At 44.3% G+C, this 20,679-nt stretch overlaps 1 protein-coding gene across 1 annotated transcript in view; it reads right to left on the minus strand.

The window, feature by feature from the left end:
• Window positions 1-20,679, minus strand: part of LOC145403649 (ankyrin repeat and FYVE domain-containing protein 1) — a 93,960-nt gene that overhangs the window by 19,337 nt on the left and 53,944 nt on the right. Inside the window, exons 7-10 of the mRNA XM_080275336.1 lie at window positions 4,846-5,011; window positions 4,196-4,394; window positions 2,267-2,465; window positions 848-883 (exon numbers count right to left, since the gene is read on the minus strand). Of these exons, the coding sequence (XP_080131462.1) occupies window positions 848-883; window positions 2,267-2,465; window positions 4,196-4,394; window positions 4,846-5,011 (600 nt within the window). The remainder of the gene's footprint in view (window positions 1-847; window positions 884-2,266; window positions 2,466-4,195; window positions 4,395-4,845; window positions 5,012-20,679) is intronic.

The raw sequence follows: 20,679 nt of genomic DNA on the forward strand, positions 1-20,679 counted from the left end.
TCTGTGTGTTAGTGACTAAGTTCAGTGCAAGACTTCAGGAAGAGTGTAGTGCAAGTGCTTCAGGAAATCGTTCTTACTGTCAGAGTCCGAGAGGAGGCGGTTATTCATCGAGGTGGCCAGGGACTTGCTGTAAGTAGCCAAAATGTTTCATGTTGTACTATTTTCCATACTATATTTACCAGAATGTTTCATATTGTATTTTTTCCCATACTATACTTACCAGAAAGTGTCATACTGTACTTCTTTCCATACTAAACTTACCTCATGCATGTGCAGTAGGAATGTGTTTTTCAGAGTTCGGTTAGGTTCGGTTAGGTTAGGTTCGGTTAGAGTCCATAAGTACCAGAATGTTTATTAATGTATGAACATACTTCTAAACCCACATTTTATGTGTCTATTGCATTTATTTCAGTCATTTATGTGCCTTATTGGTGTGATTTGGGTGTTAAATAGGTGCTATGCATGTCCGGAGGGAGTTGTATAGGTGTTTCTCTGTGTTAGGGTCCGTAAGTACAAGTCCATAAGCTGGGGCCCAATATCCGGACAAAACCAATATCCGAACCTACCGATGGCTCTATTGATCCGGATATTGGAGTGATTACTGTACAATGACCTATGTAACTCAGCCCATAAAAATTCACTGCAGGCAAACAGTTAATAATTTCTTGTATGTTACTGATGCAAACTGTGTTGATAATATACACACATATATAACATTCAAGAGAAAGTACGGTGTGACATGAAAAATGCATATCCAAGCAAGAGACATTATGAAGTCTCCTATGCCAATGGAAATACGGCAAGAGGACCTATAAGACCATGCATCCACATCAGTATCTGCACCAACCTTACGATGCCTCAAGGAAGGACAGTCTCCTGAGATCTTTATATGCATGTCAGGGGAAACAGGAAATTTATTAAGTAAAAGTCACAAAACTTCCACCTTCCACACTATCTCTATTTAGAGATGCTGTTTAAGAACCATTTTCGAGAAAAAACAAGCCAGTTCTCATTCTGGAGAAAAAAAAAAAAAAATCATGCACATCAATGCTGAACACCAAATAATTTTGTATGTATACTCTATCTACAGGTACAAAAGAACTTCACAATACTGCACAGTAAACATAACTTGTAAACACAACTTTAACATGTTGGAACCTTTATAAACACATGGATAAATCATCATCCACTTTAAGAAATCAGTATACAGGTACTAGAGGATTTACATAATCATAATCATGTTTCTTGTTAGAAAATGAGATGGTAATGTTTAAAACAAATATGACCATACCTTTTTTTAACATGAATATGAAAATATACAATGGTCTAGTGATTCATCATCCCAGTCAGAGTGAAAGTTTTACCTTGCAAATATGGGTTAACTCCTCATCAGACGATTCAAAATTTTTTGATGATGTAACGCCATCAAAGGGAGTAGGCTGCTTATCTACCACTAATTCCCTGCATCAGGTGGTGTATTATAATCTACTGGCATATTCTTGCTGCTGTATCTCCAGAGTTCTACTCATCTTGGGAGAGACTTTTTGTTGGTGATGAGATTAGTGAAAGCTTTACCTACCTCCATGGTTTATAAATTCTCTTACAGCAAATAAATTTGTCTGGTTGTGGCATGACTGAGAAAAGAATGTCATCAGACTGAAAAAGTTAAATGTATCAGACTAGGGTACTCCAACCTTGAGTCCTTATAACTTAAACTGGGTAATATGGAGCTGGCTATTACCATTTATTTTGTGTCCAAGAAATACTTGTACACTTGTACTACAAGTTCTCCTGAACATGAGGGAGTTAGCACTATTAACATCTCCAAAGGAAAACACTTTGTGCCAAACTCCTGGTATCGAATTTCTTGACAACAAACCCTCAGTGTTAACTCTAGCTCCAACCAACAACCTTCAGTAATAGCCACTTCAATCTGATGATATTTTAAGTCTATTTTAGCAATCTCTAAGTCACTATATTCTGTTCAGGAAAGATTTCTTGAGGTGGGGTAGGGGGGGGGAGCTAGAAGTACCCTTCATGAACACCTTTACAAAGGGATACACCTAAACTGAATCAAACTAAATCAAACTATCCAACAGAAGTAAAAATTAAAAAATTAAGATCTGTATCACCATACTGAGTGGGTTAATCAAAATACTATGAAGTCCTTCAGTTAAATCATCAGAATGTAGGAAGAACAAAACCATAAAATTCATCACTACACTGAAGGGGTTAGAAGTCATATGGAAAATCCTCTGACACTTACAGCATCGGGAGAGGCACCCCGTTTGATAAGCGCAGCTGCGTAGGAGTTCTCACTGAATTCTGACCCAGGTGCTTTGAGGGCATACCAGAGAGGAGGTAATCCAGCCTTGTCCCGCAGCTCAAGTCGTAGGTTGTCATGATCCACCAGCAGACGGAACAGCTCCTCTTGCCCACCCTCCACAACCAAATGCATTACTGTTCTGTGGGAGTTCTACCAATATATTCTATGGTACAAATGGCAGTCTGTGGGTACAAGACTGTCTCATATTTTAAGTCATTCTGTCCAAAAATTCAAGTCAAGAATTAACATTATGAAACAACCACAGAATTTACTTCTCTGTCATATTACTGCAATGTATGAAGCACACAATGTTATGTAAGAAATTTCTCATCACCCGAACCTGACTTCCCATTTTCATGCACACAGACAGAATATGGATATTGCTGTATTCACTGATTTTTCATGGATGTTAAATCTGAGAAGTATGAAAGTACCATCAATGATCTTCCCACCTCCAGTACTTGAGGAGGTATATTTCAGGCTGTCTGCAAAACACATGCTAGAAGGAATCACAAAATCTCTATGACCAAACAGAAAATGAGTGACAGAGAGGGTTTTGGGGCTCCCACTCCTACTCTTTTTAGTCACCTTTTACAGCAAACAAGAAGGTGAGAAGTAATTTTTCTCTACTGTCTATTGGCATAATCTGTATAAACTGCACTAATTTACATGTCTACAGATGGGTGGTACTACAGTGAGAGTGAATGTGAACAGTAGCTGCATTTTCTGTAACTAGCCTTACAACCATACCCTTTTAGAAACAGATTTTCAGACACAAACACATGGAACTGAAATTCAAGCAAAGAGTCTCACACTTTGAAGTCTTGACACAGAATTCTTTTATACATCTATCCCTCAAGTATCCCTGTTGTTTAGGGACAAAGAATACTACTCCTTTACTTCTTGTATCTTGTGGAAAAGAAATGATACAAAGGTAATTCTTTAACCATTAGATATGGATCCTGTGCCAGCCCATGGCCTAGTAAGGTCAGGAAGTAGAGGAGAAAACCATGCGGTTTGGATGAATTAAAAAAAAGTTCAGATCGATAAATGAGAGACCTTGTATCATCCTATCCTTTAATGCCCCCTTTTAGGGGCCTGGACTTAGGCTAAAAATCCAGATATTTTTGATGGGAGACTAGTTACTTGCCCTTATATGACATCAAATGAGCAATATATTCTAACCACCCATCAGATACAAGCCCTCATGGGCCACATCTGGTTGGAGACCCTAAACCCATAAGACCACCAGGCATTAATCTGATTACAGTATATGGTTTCCATCAAATGTAGTCCAGTAAATGGCTTCCTGGACTACAAGAAAGCACTTGGCTTGTCACTCAGTGTAGTCACCTGACAGTAACACTACATCAAGTGAGAGGATGATGGGTGCTCACACTTACCAAATAAATTTACATGACAATACCTTCCTTCTGTAATAATTATCTGACAAGTAATAAACATACTTTTTTTTTTTTTTTTTTTTTTTATGCTGTGGACATAGGTCAGACACTCTGCTTCCTAAGGACCGGGAGTCTTCTTACATATCACATAACTTCACATGTCATCACTTCAACACTGCCCATATAACATACAGGTTAGGGGTATCTGAGTCAAGGCCAGTGTGAGATGTCAGAGAGTGGAATATCAATAAAGACAATACAAAATTCAAATTCATAAACTGTTCCCAGCCCCAGTCCAGACCCATATTATTTCTTTTAAACAGCACACCACTGCCCTATCCACTTCAGCATCACCTACCCCTATCTAAACACTGATCATCAAACCCACTCTGGATTATGGTCACTCACACTGAAAAGGTTCAGCTATGAAAGATCATACTGTACTTCACTTTAGCTTAGTCCTTACTTCATGTCTTTATCCTGAATGTTAGGGTCAGCACCCTTCAGTAACATGGTTCGTGCAACCTCCACCATCTGAAGTCGAGTATTTTGCTCAGGGTAGGAGAGAGCAGCTAAGGAATGTAATGGTGTGCGGCCATTTCCAGGGGTGGCCACATTTACTGAGCAGCCATGGTCCATCAAGAATGTAGCTGCATATTCATCCCCTGCGACAAGATATTGTCATATGAATAGAAGAGGGGAAAAAGAACAAAATACGAGGAGAAAACTCATGTAATCTAAGTCACTGAAGGAGACAGGCATCATGAGGTGGAACAAAGATGGAGGAAGATAACATTAAGAAATTTAACTAATGGAAAGCTAATCACTGATTTTAAGTGAGGTGGTTCATGAGTAGTTTGACTAAAGGTGAGTAAAGTCAATAAGTAATAAAACAATGCATGAATACACGGAGACAGATGGGAAGGGGATGTGACACACATGACGCAGGTTAAGTGGCTAAGAGGGGAAGGAAAAAGTTTTACACAAAGTGAAGGTAATGCCTTTCCATAGCACTTCTTTGTGACCTGCATCATATTCTAATCTGTTTTTACAACTCAGCATTCAAGATGGAGAGATGTCGGTTTTAAGCCAAGTTTAAGTGAAAAGAGTGCACACCTCTCCTGACAGCACGGTGAAGAAGTGACGCTCCACTGGGATCTGTGGTGGTGACAGACGCGCCGTGCTTCAGCAATGTGGCAGCGATGCTGCCCTGGCGACCCTCCAGTGCCAGGTCCAGTGCCATGTCACCATTGCCGTCAGCCTCATCAAGCACACCAGGCAACTGTAACAACAACACAGCATATTAACCAACAAAGCCTGGGGATGTCTTTTTAAATTTTATTATTGCCATTTCTTGATAATTTTATTCAGTTTATGATAGACTTTGAACTAGAGGGTTATATACTTCCTTAATAAACTCCTTGAAATAAGAAGCTTTTCCTTATCTGAAATAAAGTCATCTCAACAGCAACAAGTAAACTAATAAAGAGGATGTCTCCTGGTTTCTAAGGGTTAAATGAGGGATGGGTGTATGGATGAAAGAATGACAGGTTGGGTGCTTGTGTAAATGGAAAGATGCATATATCAATGGATGAACAAATTGATGACTGAGTAAATGAACATATAATGGGTAGGATGAAGGATGAAAGAAAAACAGACAGTTGTATGTAAGAATGAATGACTAATGACCAGATGGATGAATCAATGAAAAAAATGGATGCATATATGAACAAATACTACAATACATACTTTGTGAGAGAGACATTTCTAGGGCTGTAAAGGCTAACAAGAGTACTAAGAGTAAATCAAATACAAAGAAAAGTTAAGATGGGTTGACTTTAAAAGCAGTTATACGTTTAATGAATAAGCTGATTATATAACCTGTTCTTGTTGCACTTGTGTATCATTCTAAAAGGTACTTTATATCCAAATATGCCTAACAATGTATGTGACTGTACAGTAATTCCTGCTCTTTGGGAAAAAAAAAAAAAGCAGTCAATGGATTATGTTAAGGCAATTCGACCTCAGCAGTAATTATAACACAAAATCATCTTGTCTTCTGCTTTCATATGTTTGTAATCTTAAAATGAGACCATTAATAGTATGCAAACCCCTGACAAATCACATTAATTTAGGAAACAGTGTTGAACATCAGGCAGGGTCTCAGGAAGCCTTGTGGCACCTTTCCCTTACTGGTTTATTTCTGCTTGTGGTTTGATATTCTCATGCGTTACTTACCTACATTACGTCAATTTTAGAAACCTACATTTAATAAGCACATGTGAATATTTAGGTGCAAAGTACTAAATAAATCTATTAGGAGTATATGATTGAAAGTTTTGTAAACAGACAAGAATATGATATATGATTAGTTGCGAGCATACCACACTGAAGAGTGCACTCTGAAACCAGGCAAAGGTACAAACATGCTATATCTTAATATCATTTCCCCAAAACACTTACTGTAATCTGGGGCTTGCCTTGCTTTCCCGTTTGTTACCTTTGTTTTAAGAATATGGTTATTATTAATGTTATCCTCAACAAACATACAGTACTTTCAGGAGTCTACCTGGCTGACAAGGGAAGGAGAGCAAACACATATATTATAACGTTGTTAAAGAGCAGGAAAAAATACAAGATGGAGGAGAGAGAGAGAGAGAGAGAGAGAGAGAGAGAGAGAGAGAGAGAGAGAGAGTCATCTGGGCTTCTTTGTCTCATTGCCCACCCACTCACTTTAGGACACACACACACACACACACACACACACACACACACACACACACACACACACACACACATCCTGCTGGCTATAAGGTGTTCATTACAGCACACGGATCTGCTCACAGGATATCCCTTAGGTGCGATTCAGGCCAAGGTAGAAGGATTGGGGGATGGCTGAGCAAGGCAAGGTGTACGAGGGTGAAGCAGAGTGTACGAGGGTGAGGCAGAGTGTATGAGGGTGAGGTAGGGTGTACAAGGGTGAGACGGGGTGTGCAAGGGTGAGGCACGGTGTACGAGGGTGAGGTAGGGTGTACAAGAGTGAGGCAGGGTGTATGAGGGTTAGGCAGGGTGTACGAAGGTGAGGCAGGGTGTACGAGGGTGAGGCAGGGTGTACAAGGGTGAGGAAGGGTGTACGAGGGTGAGACAGGGTGTATGAGGGTGAGGCAAGGCATACGAGGGTGAGGCAGGGTGTACAAGAGTGAGGAAGGGTGTATGAGGGTGAGGCAGGGCATACAAGGGTGAGGCAGGGTGTATGAGGATGAAGAATGGTGTACAAGGGTGAGGCAGGATGTATGAGGGTGAGGCAGGGTATACGAGTTAGGCAGGGTGGATGAGAGTGAAGCAGGGTGTATGAGGGTGAGGAAGGGTGTACGAGAGTGAGGCAGGGTGTATGAGAGTGAGGCACGGTGTATGAGGGTGAGGCAGGGTATCTAATGTACGTGGGTGATGCAGGGTAAGGCAGGATGTAGAGGAGTGAGGCAGAGTGAGACAAGCATGGCAGGGTGAGGCATGGTAAGGCAGGATGAAGAAAGGCAAGCACAATGAGACAAGAGTAAGGCAAGGTAAGGCAGGGTAAGGCAGGGTGTACAAGGGTGAGCCAAGAGTAAGGCAAGGTGAGGCAGGATAAGGTAGGATGTACAAGGGTCAGTAGGGTGAGCCAAGAGTAAGGCAAGGTGAGGCAGGGCAAGGCAAGTGTGAGGCAGAGAGACAGAATGAGACGGCATGAAACACAACAAAGGAGAGAGAGAGAGAGAGAGAGAGAGAGAGAGAGAGAGAGAGAGAGAGAGAGAGAGAGAGAGAGAGAGAGAGAGAGAGAGAGAGAGAGACTGGGCTACAGATTGAGGTAGGATGGGACATACGTGAGGGAGAAAGAGAAGCTGTCAGTCAGAACAAAAGAAGAGATGCAGGTGGTGAAGTAGCAGATGGCAAGAGGCAGAGTGAGATAAGTAACGCAGGGATAGGCAAGGTGAGATAGCAACAGGAAAGGTGAGGATATAGTAAGGGAGGGTTAAGCAGGGAGTGAGGCAAGGATGGCAGAGGTACAGTAAGACAGAGTGAGGCAAAGAGGGTAGAGAGAAGGTGTGTGAGGGATGGATAAGGCAAAAAGTAAGATCAGTGAGGCAGAATGAGGCAGAATGAGAAAATAAGGTACGATGAAGAAGAGTGAGGCTGGATGAGAAAGAGTGAGGCAGTATGAGGCAATGAGGGTGTGGGTGGGTTGGGTTACACTGGGTTCCTGCATCATCCACATTCCTCTCTCTCTCTCTCTCTCTGGTACCTGTACTATATTCTCTTCCCTCTTCTCGATAATCTCTCTAACTCACTTTTTCATATCCATTTTCCATTATTCCCTTCCCTTTTGTTGTTGTGTTTTCTTTACTTACTTTTCTATCTACAGTTTTATAAACTTCCTCCTCCTTGCTCTCTTCCTTCTCTCTTCTTTTCCCTCTTTTCTCTCTCCCTCTACTCTTCTTTTCTCTCTCTTTTTCCTCTCGTTTCACATTCTTTCCCTGCTTCCTCCTTTCTCTCCTCTTTTCCTCAGTTCCCCCTCCCTCCTTCTCTGTTTTCCCGTAATAACTGACATCATTATCTCCATCGTTCAAGGTAAGGGTACACCATGAAAACTTCAATCACAAGTTGTTGAGCGATACACAACATATATATATATATATATATATATATATATATATATATATACATATATATATATATATATATATATATATAATCCTTAAAGACTAATAAGGCCAAACTTCGAGTAAGCCCAATTTGAATTAAGAGGAAATACATTAACAGTTGTAATAAGAAGTGCATCACAGAGGATTCTTTCTGTACCAAGGTGCAGAAACAAACTTTGAAAAACTTAACTTTTCGGCCCACTCCTTATCCAACAGTCGACTAGCAGGAACTTTAAGAACTTTCATATTTCTTCGAGAGGCCATAAAATATAAACACACCCACACCAGAAATTTGCTTTGTCATCCTAATCTTAAGCATAAAATATTAAAGAATAAGCCTGAGTCGAAGTGCACTCTCTCTCTCTCTCTCTCTCTCTCTCCTTTACACATTTTTCCTTTCATCTTCTGCATAATTATATATACCTTTTCCTGCATCCTCTCTCAACCCCCTCCCTTCTCCTTGTCATCGTCTCTCATCTCTCTTTCCCCTTCTTCTCGTCCTCCTCCTCCCCCTGGACTTAAAAATATCGCATCATAAGGAACTCCCCAATCTATTCTTGCCATAGCTCCCTTCTTCCCCCCTCCCACACCATCATTATTTCCCTTCCTCCCACAATCCCCCCCCCTCTCTCTCTTTCTCTCTCTCTTTCTCTTCTCCAGTCTCAAACTTTCTAACAATTCTTTCCCACTGCCCTCCCCTACACTCTCTCCCACTCGCTCATATCTTACTCCTACTCCATTCTCTTCTCTCTCATATCTTGGTCTTAACGTTGGTATATGACCCAATCTTCTTCCTTCATACTACTTATTGTTCCTGACACTTCTCTATCATCCTCCTACACACTACTTAGTGTTCTTTCATCTTTCTTCATACTTGTGGATGTGGTTGAGAAGATTAGGAGAAATATACTGAGGTGGTTTGGACATGTGGAGAGAATGGAGAATGAAAGACTGACTAAGAGGGTGTATGTAGGTGAGATGGAGGGAGGGAGAGGAAGGGGTAGACCTAGGATGAGGTGGAGGGATGGAGTTGAGAGGTATATGAGGGAGGGTGGGGTGAGTTGGGGGGAGGGTAGTCAAATGGTGGGTGACCGTGCGACTTGGAGGCGTTTTGTCTATGGCCACCCTCTGCGGGATTAGGGTGTCGGGCTATAGATAGATAGAAAGATATATGAGCATGGAAGTGAAAAAGTTACTACATGACAGTATTGTGATACCAACTCTAACGTATGGAAGTGAAGCTTGGACGTTGTTGGAAGGACACAAGTCAAGAGTGAGAGCAGTGGAAAAGGAGCCTATGGAGTCACATGGAGAGACAGGCTGACGAATGAGGATATAAAGGAGCGTTGTGGTGTGGATGTGGATGTGATAGGAAGCGTTAGGAGGAATACACTGAGGTGGTTTGGCCATGTGGAGAGGATGGAGGGTGAAAGACTGACGAAGAGAGTGTATATGTGAGTGAGGTGGAGGGGGGGGGAGAGGGAGGGGGAGGCCGAGGATGAGATGGAGGGATGGGGTGGAGAGGTATATGAGAGAGGGGGGTGTGAGTTGGGAGCAGGGCAGTGAAACGGCGGGGGACAGGGCGACGTGGAGGCGATTTGTTTGTGGACACCCCGAATGGGATTGAGGCGTCTGACAATAGACAGATAGAATAGATCTTTCTTACTTCTACTTACTGTTCCCGACACTCACCTAGTACTATTATTCTGTCTATATAGTTACATTATTTCTAAAACTATTCACACCCATTTTCGCACTGATGCGCTATTGATGTTGTTTTTTGTTGTAATCTTCAGGATCATTTGGACATGAACCCAGTGGACAGCAGGATCCAGGCAACTTCAACCGGGAACTCCCAGAGACTCTTTGCTGAGGTTATGGTGAAGAATTATCTGTGGTGTGCTAGTTGAGATGCATGAGATGAGTGTGTTGTCGTATGGTGGGCTTCATTACAGTGTGGGTATAGTGATTATGGGATGCATGAGTAGAGTGTGTTGTCGTGTGGTGGGCTTCATTACAGTGTGGGTATAGTGTTTGTGAGATGCATTGAGAGGAGTGTGTTGTCGTGTGGTGGGCTGCATTACAGTGTGGGTAGAGTGACTGTGGGATGCATGTACTGTCGTGTGGTGGGCTGCATTACAGAGTGAGTAGAGTGACTGGGATGCATGAGTGTGTTGTCGTGTGGTGGGCTGCATTACAGTGTGAGTAGAGTGACTGTAGGTTATAATTTTTGAGACAGTGAAGCAGGGGAGGGTGATGGCTGACCGTAATCAGACTAAGGGCACACATGTCTCTCTCGGTAGTGTCTGAGGGGCCGATGTCTGACAGTGGTTGAAGAAAGATGCTGTCTGGCTGGAGGCTTCAGATGGCTATAATGTCTGTGTGGAGAGAGCTATGAGAGACCTTTGCCCTGCAGACATGACACACACACTGAAGAGAACGTCAAGGATGATTCCACTAGTAAGCATGAGGAAGAATGAACGACCACCTCCCCCCCCCCCCTCATTACATAATCCTGCTCTTGTTTTCTCTTGGTATAATTCCTGTCTTCATTTATCTTAATCTCACTCAAAGTTGTGCTTATCTTCCCTCAAAATATTTATTCTTCTGCGTTTATACGACTCTCTCTCTCTCTCTCTCTCTCTCTCCACAGTGACGTCACAGCCTGGCCTCCGCCCAAAACCGGGCAAAGGGGAATGGGTGGGGGTGGGGGTGAGCTTTGAGGACAGGGAAAGCTGAGGGTGATGATGGGGGGAAGGGCGAGGAGGGGGAGGGGATGGAGTGGGGATGCGAGTGAGGGCGTGGGAAGGGGAGGTGCGGGGTGAGGAAGCGCTGATGGTGGGGGCGGGGTGAGGGAAGGGTGACAGTGAGGGCTGGGGACGGAATGGGTGGGGGGTATTGGAGTACGGGGTGGGGGGTATTGGTGTAGGGGGTGGGGGTGACGTCAGAGTGGCAGCCTGTCTCGCACAATAACACACGCTGCCGTCACTCACACACACAAAAATAACTACCAACACTTTCTTTCAGAACCACAAACATTTTCTCAGAGGCTCCGGCATAATAATAATAATAATAATAATAATAAATAAATAAATAAATACGTGATGATGATGATGATGACGACGATACTGCCACAAATAATAATAATAATAATAATAATCTAACTCAATCATAATGTACCGTGACTTCTAACTTTCAGACTAATAATACGCTCCATTAAGTACACGAAAGACCTTCCCACCTGGCACAACATCACAGACGGTATATATTCTTCCTCTACTGTGTGACGTCGAGGGAAGGGAAGGAAGGGGCTTAGGGAAAGGGGTAAGGTTAGCTGGAGAATATGCACTGCTCATACTATCCCAAGACGTATCTGCCAGGAAATGAACCAGGGTCCACAGTTCTCTCCCACTACACAATACTCTCCCACTACACAATACTCTCCCACTACACAATACTCTCCCACTACACAATACTCTCCCACAACACAATACTCTCCCACTACACAATACTCTCCCACTACACAATACTCCCACTAAACAATACTATAATCGCGGCGCACGACTCTGAGGTTGTCATTATCGTACCCTGGCAACCTACCATTCAAAAGTGCGTCCGATTTCGTACCATATTATACACGAATCATATTATTATGCACGAATATATAACACACGAATATTATTATACACGAACTCTCCCACTACACAATACTCTCCCACTACACAATACTCTCATATTATACACAAAATCAGACGCACTTCTGAATGGTAAGTTGCCAGGCCACGATAAAAACAACCTCAGATTCGCGCGCAGAGACTATAGTTTCCTGTTGATAAGCAATTTTTTACCTTCCGATCCTTCACCTGAGTCAGCCTACAATTTAGTCGGATGCCACTAAGAGGCTGACGGTCAGGTAAGGGTGTCAGGATTCTTTTAAAGCCGGTTTGGTGGACTGCGAGAGGCCTGGTCGTTCACCTTACAGACCGAAGCTTAATTCCTGTGCTGACTATCTTGTAATTCATCTCACGCGGTGTTGTTATGTAATTATGCTAAGTACGTATTTCCTACCACTGTACACTATGCAGTAGTATTAAAATGAACACCTCTGTAATAATGATGATGATGATGATGATGATGAAAAACTCCATGCAACGGGACACCAACAAAGAGTATCGAACAACAAATACTTCCGCTAAAAATCAATCAATACATTTAATTTACATGTACAACGAATTAAGGACCAGCTGCTTCCACGAACGAGAGCCTGTACGTCACACACACACACACACACCGCTCGCTGGCGCAGTGGTAACGTTCTCGCTTGCCATCTGGTACACGGGAGTTCGCGCCTCGCTCAGGTTGCGAAAAGTTTCACTGACGAAGTGGGTGGTTACTGTCCCCCTTGAGCAAGGGGACGGGTGAGTGGATGTGTGAAGGTCACAGCCTTGCCCTTAGATCGGACTATATGAGCTCTCAGCTCCCTTCCGGGAGGGTAAAAAGCTGACGATCACGACCATCAAGTGATCCTGACCGACCCGGTGAATTACACACAAAGAATGAAAGAAAAAGGAGTAACGCGACACTTTAAACAGTTTGTAGCTAAAGGTTACACACAGCGAGAAGTGACGTAAGAGTTAGTGGGTTTCTCTTACTCCGCCACCCCTACACACACTCCCCCATCCCCCACTGGGCATTGCATATCACATCATGCCCCCCACCCCCCCGTCTCTATGACATGAAGTAGCGTGAGGGATTAAGACTCAGGCACCAAGAGACGCATGACTCACGAAAATGGTCTTTACGTTGATATTAGATCCAGCTCTGGTATCAAAGCTAATGGTGATGATGATGATGATGATTCCTACAACAACATCACTACCACTGGCAACGATAATAATAATGCTAACCAGAGAAGGAAAAAAGAAAACAGAAGTACAATATCATAATCAAAACAAGAACAGCAGCAATAATAACAAGAACGCATCATCATCATCGCTGTGGTCGTCATCATCATCATATTTCCCACCAAAAGATCACAACAACAATAAAAACTATCACCATTTCCCCACACCAAGAAAAACTTCACCAAAAACATTATATAACAACCCCCCTTCCTTCCCCTCCCATTTCTGAGTTTCTGAAATATTCTGGGTAATATCCGTAGACTTTTATGCTTATGGGCGTAATACAAGTAGATGGGCGGGGGGCTTGGGTCTTTACCTCCCCCGGTCACTGCTGTATATTTAGTGATGTTTTTATGCCTTATTATTCTATGGGAAAAACAGGTCCATCACCATAATCATCAGTATCATTATTATCATTATCATCATCATCATCGTGGTCATCATCATCCCGCCTCTTTAGACTATTTTTTTGTTAAAGGTTAAAATGAAAAAATGTCAACTTAGAGAGAGAAAGAGAGAGAGAGAGCTTTGTTCCCTTCATTTTTTCCCATCTTCCTTTCCTTCCCTTCTTCCCCTCCCACGCTTTATTCATTCTCTTCCTTACTTAATCTTCTCTATTCCACTTGCCCACTTTGTTCTATCCCCTCCCTTCCTCCTTCACTCTTTTGCTTTATAATATCTTCCTCCTTTCCCTTGCTTTACTTACTCTCTTCCTTACTTTATCCACTCTATTCTGCTTTCATCCCTGTCCCCTCTCCTTCCCTCCCTCTTCTGCTTCGCCCTTCCATCTTTCCTGCTTCTACTCTCTAATTCTTTCCTAAGGTGGTATCTACTGAGTTCCGCCTTCCCTTGCCATTCCCCCTCCTCTCTTGCACCCTCCAATCCTCCCTCCCCCTCTTCCTCCCTCCTTCCCTCTTTACTTATTCCTTTCTCTCCAATCCACCCCCCCTTCTCTCTCCCTCCCTCCTTCTTCCTTCCCCCCAACTCTTCCTCTTCCTCTCGCATTCCCTTCAACTCCTCTTTTACCTGCCTTTCCACCTCATATTCCTCTTTTCCCTCTCTCTCCCTCTCCCGCCTCCTTCCGGTCATTTCATCCAATCCCTCTCTCTCCAACTCTCCCATCCCTCCAACACTTTCCTCCCTACATTTTCCTTCCTTGCACCTATCCCTCCTATCCTCTCACCCTCCTTTCTTTCCAAACCTCCGTCTCTCCTTCATTCTAATCCTTCCTTTCTTTTCTACCAATCTTCCTTCCTCTCCCTCCTTCTCTCGTATCCTTCCTCCCTTTCTTGCTCCTTCCTTACAACTCTCTCTCATCGTTCTCTTACCTCTACTTTCTACCTTCCCCTCTCCCTTCTTTCCCTTCTCCCTCTATTTCTCCTCTCCCTTGCTTTCTTCTTCCTTCCACCTTTCCCTCTTACCTTCATCATCTCTCCTTCATTTCACTGTTCACTCCATTCCTCCCTCTTTCATATCCTTCTTCTCGCTATCTCTCCCTCATTCATATCCTTTTTCTCTCTCTCTCTCTCCCTCATTCATATTCTTATTCTCTCCATCCCTCCCTCATTCATATCCTTCTTCTCTCTCTCTCTCCCTCATTCATATTCTTATTCTCTCCATCCCTCCCTCATTCATATCCCTCTTCTCTCTCTCTCTCCCTCATTCATATTCTTATTCTCTCCATCCCTCCCTCCTCCATCCCTCCAATCTCTCCTCCTTTCCTCCATCTCTCTCTCTCCCTTCCCTCCTTCCCTCCCTGTGTGTCCTGGTGCGGGTCGTTAAATGAAGAGGGAGGCAAGGGACACAAAAAAATAAGATTCATGACCCACACTCAGTCTTACTTTCCTTCCACACAAGCCTCTCTCTCTCTCTCTCTCTCTCTCTCTCTCTCTCTCTCTCCTTTCACCCTAACGCTTTCCCACCCTTCGTAAATTTTTTTCTACCTCAGTCCTTCCCCCTAACCTCTTCTCTACCTCCTTCTCCTCCTCCTCTCCCACCTCCCCTTCATCCACACCTCTTCTCTAAATCTTTTATTCTACAATCTCTTCCTCTACCACTTCCATTTACTTCTATATTCTCTCTCTCTCTCTCTCTCATTTTTTCTAATTCTTCTCCTTTCTTCCTTCTCTCTTTCTCTCCCTCCCCTTCTTCCGGGCTAATTTCATCCTTATATTTACCTTCTTCCTTTACCCTCCCTTCAGACCTCTCTTCTTTTTTTTCTTTTCCCCTCCACCTCTCCCTTTCCTCCCTCTTTCTTACGCACATCGCTATTCTTTCCTTTTTCTCTCTCCCGCCTGCTTTTTCTGAACTATCTTCTTTCCTCCTTACCTCCTTCTCTTCATACCTCCCTCCCTCACCCCCTCCTCCTTCTTTATACCCATCTTCTCTCCTCTTCCTCCCTCCTTCTCCCTCCTCTCTTCCTTTTTTATACCCCTCTTCTTTTCCCTTCCTTTCCCTCTCTCCCTCCCCATATCTATCTAATCCCCTCCCTCCTTCACATCCCTCTTCCTTCCTCTCTCTCCCTCCTCATATCTTCCTAATTTCCTCCCTTTTCCACATCCCTCTTCCTTCCCCTCTCTCCCTCTTCATACCCACCTAGTTCCATCCCTCCTCCACACCCTTCTTTCTCCCTCCCTCCCCTACTCTTTCTCTGCCCTCCTTTTCTCAGGCTCACACAACAGATACCACAGTCCAGCCGACCCTATAACCAGCGACCTTGAAAGGATTGATGGGGGCGTTACTATTTGCTTTCCTTTGTTCTTTGTCCTTCCTTCTCCTTGGCCCAGCTTACCTACATACCTACCTCTCTCCCCACCCTCTCTCCCTCATTCACCCCTCTTGCCTTCCCTCCCTCCCGCTCCTTCAATCGTTCACCCCCACCCTCCCTTTCTCACACTCTCCTTTTCCTTCTCATTCATTCACCCCCTCCGTCCCTAACTCACACTTTTCCCCTCCCCCACTCATTTATTCACCCCCTGCCTCCCTCTCTCCCTCATTTACTCTCTCTTTCCCTCCTTCTCTCCCTCAGTCATTCCCCCTTGCTTCCCTTCCTCTCCCTATTCCTCCTACTCCCTCTCGTTATCCAGTATCATTTTCATACATGCATCTCCTCTTCTCCCCCCCCTCTCCGCATTAACTCTGCAACACTCCTTTCTCCTTTCCCTCCTACATGATCTCTTTTCTTCTCCCTTCTCCTCGTCTATCCTTCTCTGTTCTTCCTATCCGCTGGTCTCCTTTCCACGTTTCTTCTCATCCTCCTGCCCTGTTCTCCTTCTTTCTCCCTTCCTTCCCAATTTCTCCTTTCCTCTTCACTCTTTATCCTCCTTCCCTATACTCCCTCCGTCTCCCTTCCTTTACAACACCTCCTTCCTCCCTGGACATCCCTCCCCTCTCTTTCAATTTACCCCTCTCCCTGATTCCTTCCCTCCTTCTCCCCTCCCTCCCTATTCTCCCTCCTCACTCCTCCTTTCCCTCCCTACACCTCCTTCCAGCTCCCTTTCCAATCCCTCCCTACGGTTCTTCTCTCTCCCTCTCTTCCTACAGCTCCTTCTCTCTTCCCTAATCCCTCTATTTTTTTCTCCCCCCCTCTCATACCCTCCCTCCTACTCCCTATCCCTCCCTGATCTCCCTCCCCCTCTTCCCGCCGCCCTTCTTTCACACATAAACCCCTTACATCAACAACCCTCCCCCTCCTCCTCTTCCTCCTCCTCCTTCTCCTCAACATGCGAAGGCCACAGCGCTCTTAAAGTACTCTCACCTACTGTTTATTCTTTCCTTTACTCTCTCTGTCTCTGTCTGTCTGTCTGTCTGTCTGTCTCTCTCTCTCTCTCTCTCTCTCTCCTTTCTTTTGGAGATACGAATCGTCTTGCATTTATCCCCTTCAATCTGATGACGCATTTTAGTAACTGATTTTTTTCCTGACTTAAAACGATTACATTAAAATAAAAAAAAATGTAACAGGAGGTAAATGAGGCTTATATCAAACCCCTCAAATAAAAAAAAAAGTCTCGCCTACATTCAATAGAACTCTGATAAAAAAGAAAGAAAAAGAAAAAAGAAAGAAAGAAAGAAAAGAGGTCCTCGGAAGGAAGAGGTTAAATATTTCACTCCCATACTCCCCTGTTCCTGCCGCTACTCATTCACCACTTGCTTCATTCATCTACTCAGAATCCACCTCACCCTCGCCTGACTCATTCATTCCCTCTGGTACTCATGCATTCTACTCTCACTCCTCTGTTACGGGCACGCCACTCGTCCTGCCTCTTACTGTTTTAGGCATTCACTCCTGTTGTTATTCATGCATTCACTTCAACTGCTCTTCATCTGATATTCACTGCTTTATTCATTCATCCATCCAGACTCTGTTATTATTCAGGCACTCATACATTTCTTTCCCTCATTTGTTTTTCACTCGCTCAATCTGATGTTATTCATGTTCTCACTTCAATTACTCTCACTCATCTGCCTCTCCCGTTTCACTCACTCATTCACTCCTGTTACTCGTGCACTTATTTCTTTTTTTGTTTTTTCTTTTTTTCTTTTTTTTCGTGTAATACTTGCTTCGTTGGCTTCTTCGTGCTTCCTGGAATAACGAAATGAGGACGTGCTTATCTACTAAATTTGAGAATATTCTGCGCTAACGTTTGTGTGTGTGTAATTCACCGGGTCGGTCAGGATCACTTGATGGTCGTGATCGTCAACATTTTACCCTCCCGGAAGGGAGCTCAGAGCTCATATAGTCCGATCTAAGGGCAAGGCTGTGACCTTCACATACCCACACACCCGTCCCCTTGCTCAAGGGGGACAGTAACCACCCACTTCTTCAGTGAAACTTTTCGCAACCTGAGCGAGGCGCGAACTCCCGTCTACCAGATGGCAAGCGAGAACGTTACCACTGCGCCAGCGAGCGGTGTGTGTGTGTGTGTGTGTGTGTGTGTGTGTGTGTGTGTGTGTGTGTGTGTGTGTGTGTGTGTGTGTGTGTGTGTGTGTGTATCAGTGTATATTGAGCTTACGTGTGTGTATAATCTGTATATTTATGTAGAGGGTGGGGGAAGGGAGAGTTTGGAGAGTGTGGAGTGCTGGTGGGGGTGATGGAGGAGTGTGGAGTGCTGGTGTGAGTGTGGATATGAAGAGTGGGTGTGGATGTGGATAGAAGAGGAGGGTGCGGATGCTGGTGTGGGTGTGGGTATGAAGTGGTGATGTGGGTGTGGGTAGAGAAAGAGAGTGGAGTGCTGGTGAGGGTGTGGGTATGAGGTCCTGGTGTGGGTGTGGGTAGAGGAGGAATGTGTGGCGCTGGTGTGGGTGAGGTGGGAAGGGAGGAGTGCAGGTCCCGTATTCCCACCGCCCTCTCTACAACCTCCAGCCCCAAGTACGTTTATATCCATGACATCTGACCGGAAATTCATGGCACCCGTGACTCACCTCCCCTCATGGATGGGAGGAAGGAGGAGGGAACGAGGAGGGGGGAGAAAGGGGGAGGGGAAGGAGGAGGTGAGAGGAAAGGGGTAGGGGAATGGAAGGGGTAACGGGGGAAAGAAACATGGAAGGGTGAGGAGGGGAGGGAAAGAGGGAGAGGTGAGAGGAAGGTGGTGGTATGAATTAGAGGAACAAGGGGAAAGGGACCGGGAAAGAGGGATCGGGTAAGACAACGAGGGAGGCGACAGAGTGAGAAGTACAGACGTGACGGAGAGAGAGAGTGAGGTGAGGGAAGGGGTGGGAAGGACAGGGTAACGTTGGGAGACGCATGAGATGGGGAAGACCGAAAGAAGTGAAACGGAAAAGGCTGAAAGCGGATGGAATGAGAAGGCAGGGTGGAAGGTGAGGGGTGTCAGAGGTGCGACGGGAAAGCGTGAAAAGAGTAAAAAATCAAGGATGTGAGGGGAGACAAGCAGAGAGATGTCAGGGTGAGATATCAGGGTGAGGATAGTGTGAGGAGGGTGCTAGGTGAGGGTGCGGGATGAACAGAGCCTTAAGGACGGATGTGACTGTGGATAGTGTGACAAAGGGTGTGAGGTAAGAGTGAGAGGGTGAACAGTGCCACGGGAATGGAAAATTAGTATGAGGATAGTGTAAGACCAGTGTGAGGAGTGAGAAGAAGCAAGTTGAGAAACGTGAGTGTGAGGACAGGGTGGTGTATGGGGGGGGGGGCTGTTGAGAAGTGTTATGCATGTAAGGAGTGGACGTAAATAGTGGGGAGAAAAAAAAAAGCAGCATAAAAGACAATGAGACTAAAAAATGAAAGAAAAAAAAGAAAAGAAAAGACTATAAAATTACTAGAAACGAGGAGATCTTGACCTTTTACTCACATCTACGAATTTCGAAATAACTCTACGGTAATTTCCCGTCTTTTTAGCCTTCTGAAAATCCTTAGTGAGTGACTGAGGGGCAGCCTGGTTCCTTAAGATGCTCCAATGGGGAAAGAATGAAGAGAGAGGACGGAACACTGAGAAGCAGGGATTCGAGGATAAGGCGATGCGGAAGACGTGAAAGATTAAGGGAAGGGAAGATCAAAGAGGGATGGTGGGAATGAGGGTAAAGTGTAAGTTATTAACACTCTCAGGCACCAATGACTTCCTCTCAGCTGAATGAAAGAGTCTGGTGTCAGGTGCAATACAATACCAGAGTTATTCCGACCATGAGAGGGTATATGGTAACGGTATTAACACACAAAGTCCCCTATACTCACTCTCGGCTGAATAAAATCGTCTGGCGGAACATGGAATAGAATACTAAGGTGTCAAGGTCATTGCTTAACATTCACACGAAATTCCCACCTTCAAACTAGTTCGTTTTTGCCAACATAAATATAATACCTACTCTGTTATATACCTGGCATTAAAATAAATAATAAATAAAACTTCCCGATTCCACTGAGTACCCGTGTGGCTCTAAATACGGCGCGTTCATGGCACATACGAATTCGATTTACGTAAGGGCGTCTCCTTTTATGAACAGTGAACTCCATATACGAAGGCCTAGCGTAAGCCTCTGCCGCGTCTGGGTCATTCCCTATATCCTTATACAGTTACAGGTAGGGATGATGTTTGGTAAGTCTAACTCTTTGCATGGTGGAGGAGAGGAACGCCTTCAAGTGGTGACACCATTATAACCAAGCGACTCAACTGCCTTTAATGATGCTGGAATAGGGCGCCTTCATGTGGTGGCACTAATATAACCGGGCGGCTCATCTGTCCCATCACACAAACAACCTTGAATTATTCCCTGTCCCAGAAAAGAGGCTGGTGGACTGCAGTAGAAGGGCAACTTAAGTCTGCAGTCCACCGGGTTCACGTTTGAAATGAGCCTGACAACAAAAGCAAAAATCCCATTAATTTATATTTCATTCTTGCTGATACCTGACGTTTATA

This window comes from Coenobita brevimanus, chromosome 61, assembly GCF_032717465.1.
Source record: "Coenobita brevimanus isolate Jiangsu-jjx chromosome 61, ASM3271746v2, whole genome shotgun sequence".
NCBI classification, from domain to species: Eukaryota; Metazoa; Arthropoda; class Malacostraca; order Decapoda; family Coenobitidae; genus Coenobita; species Coenobita brevimanus.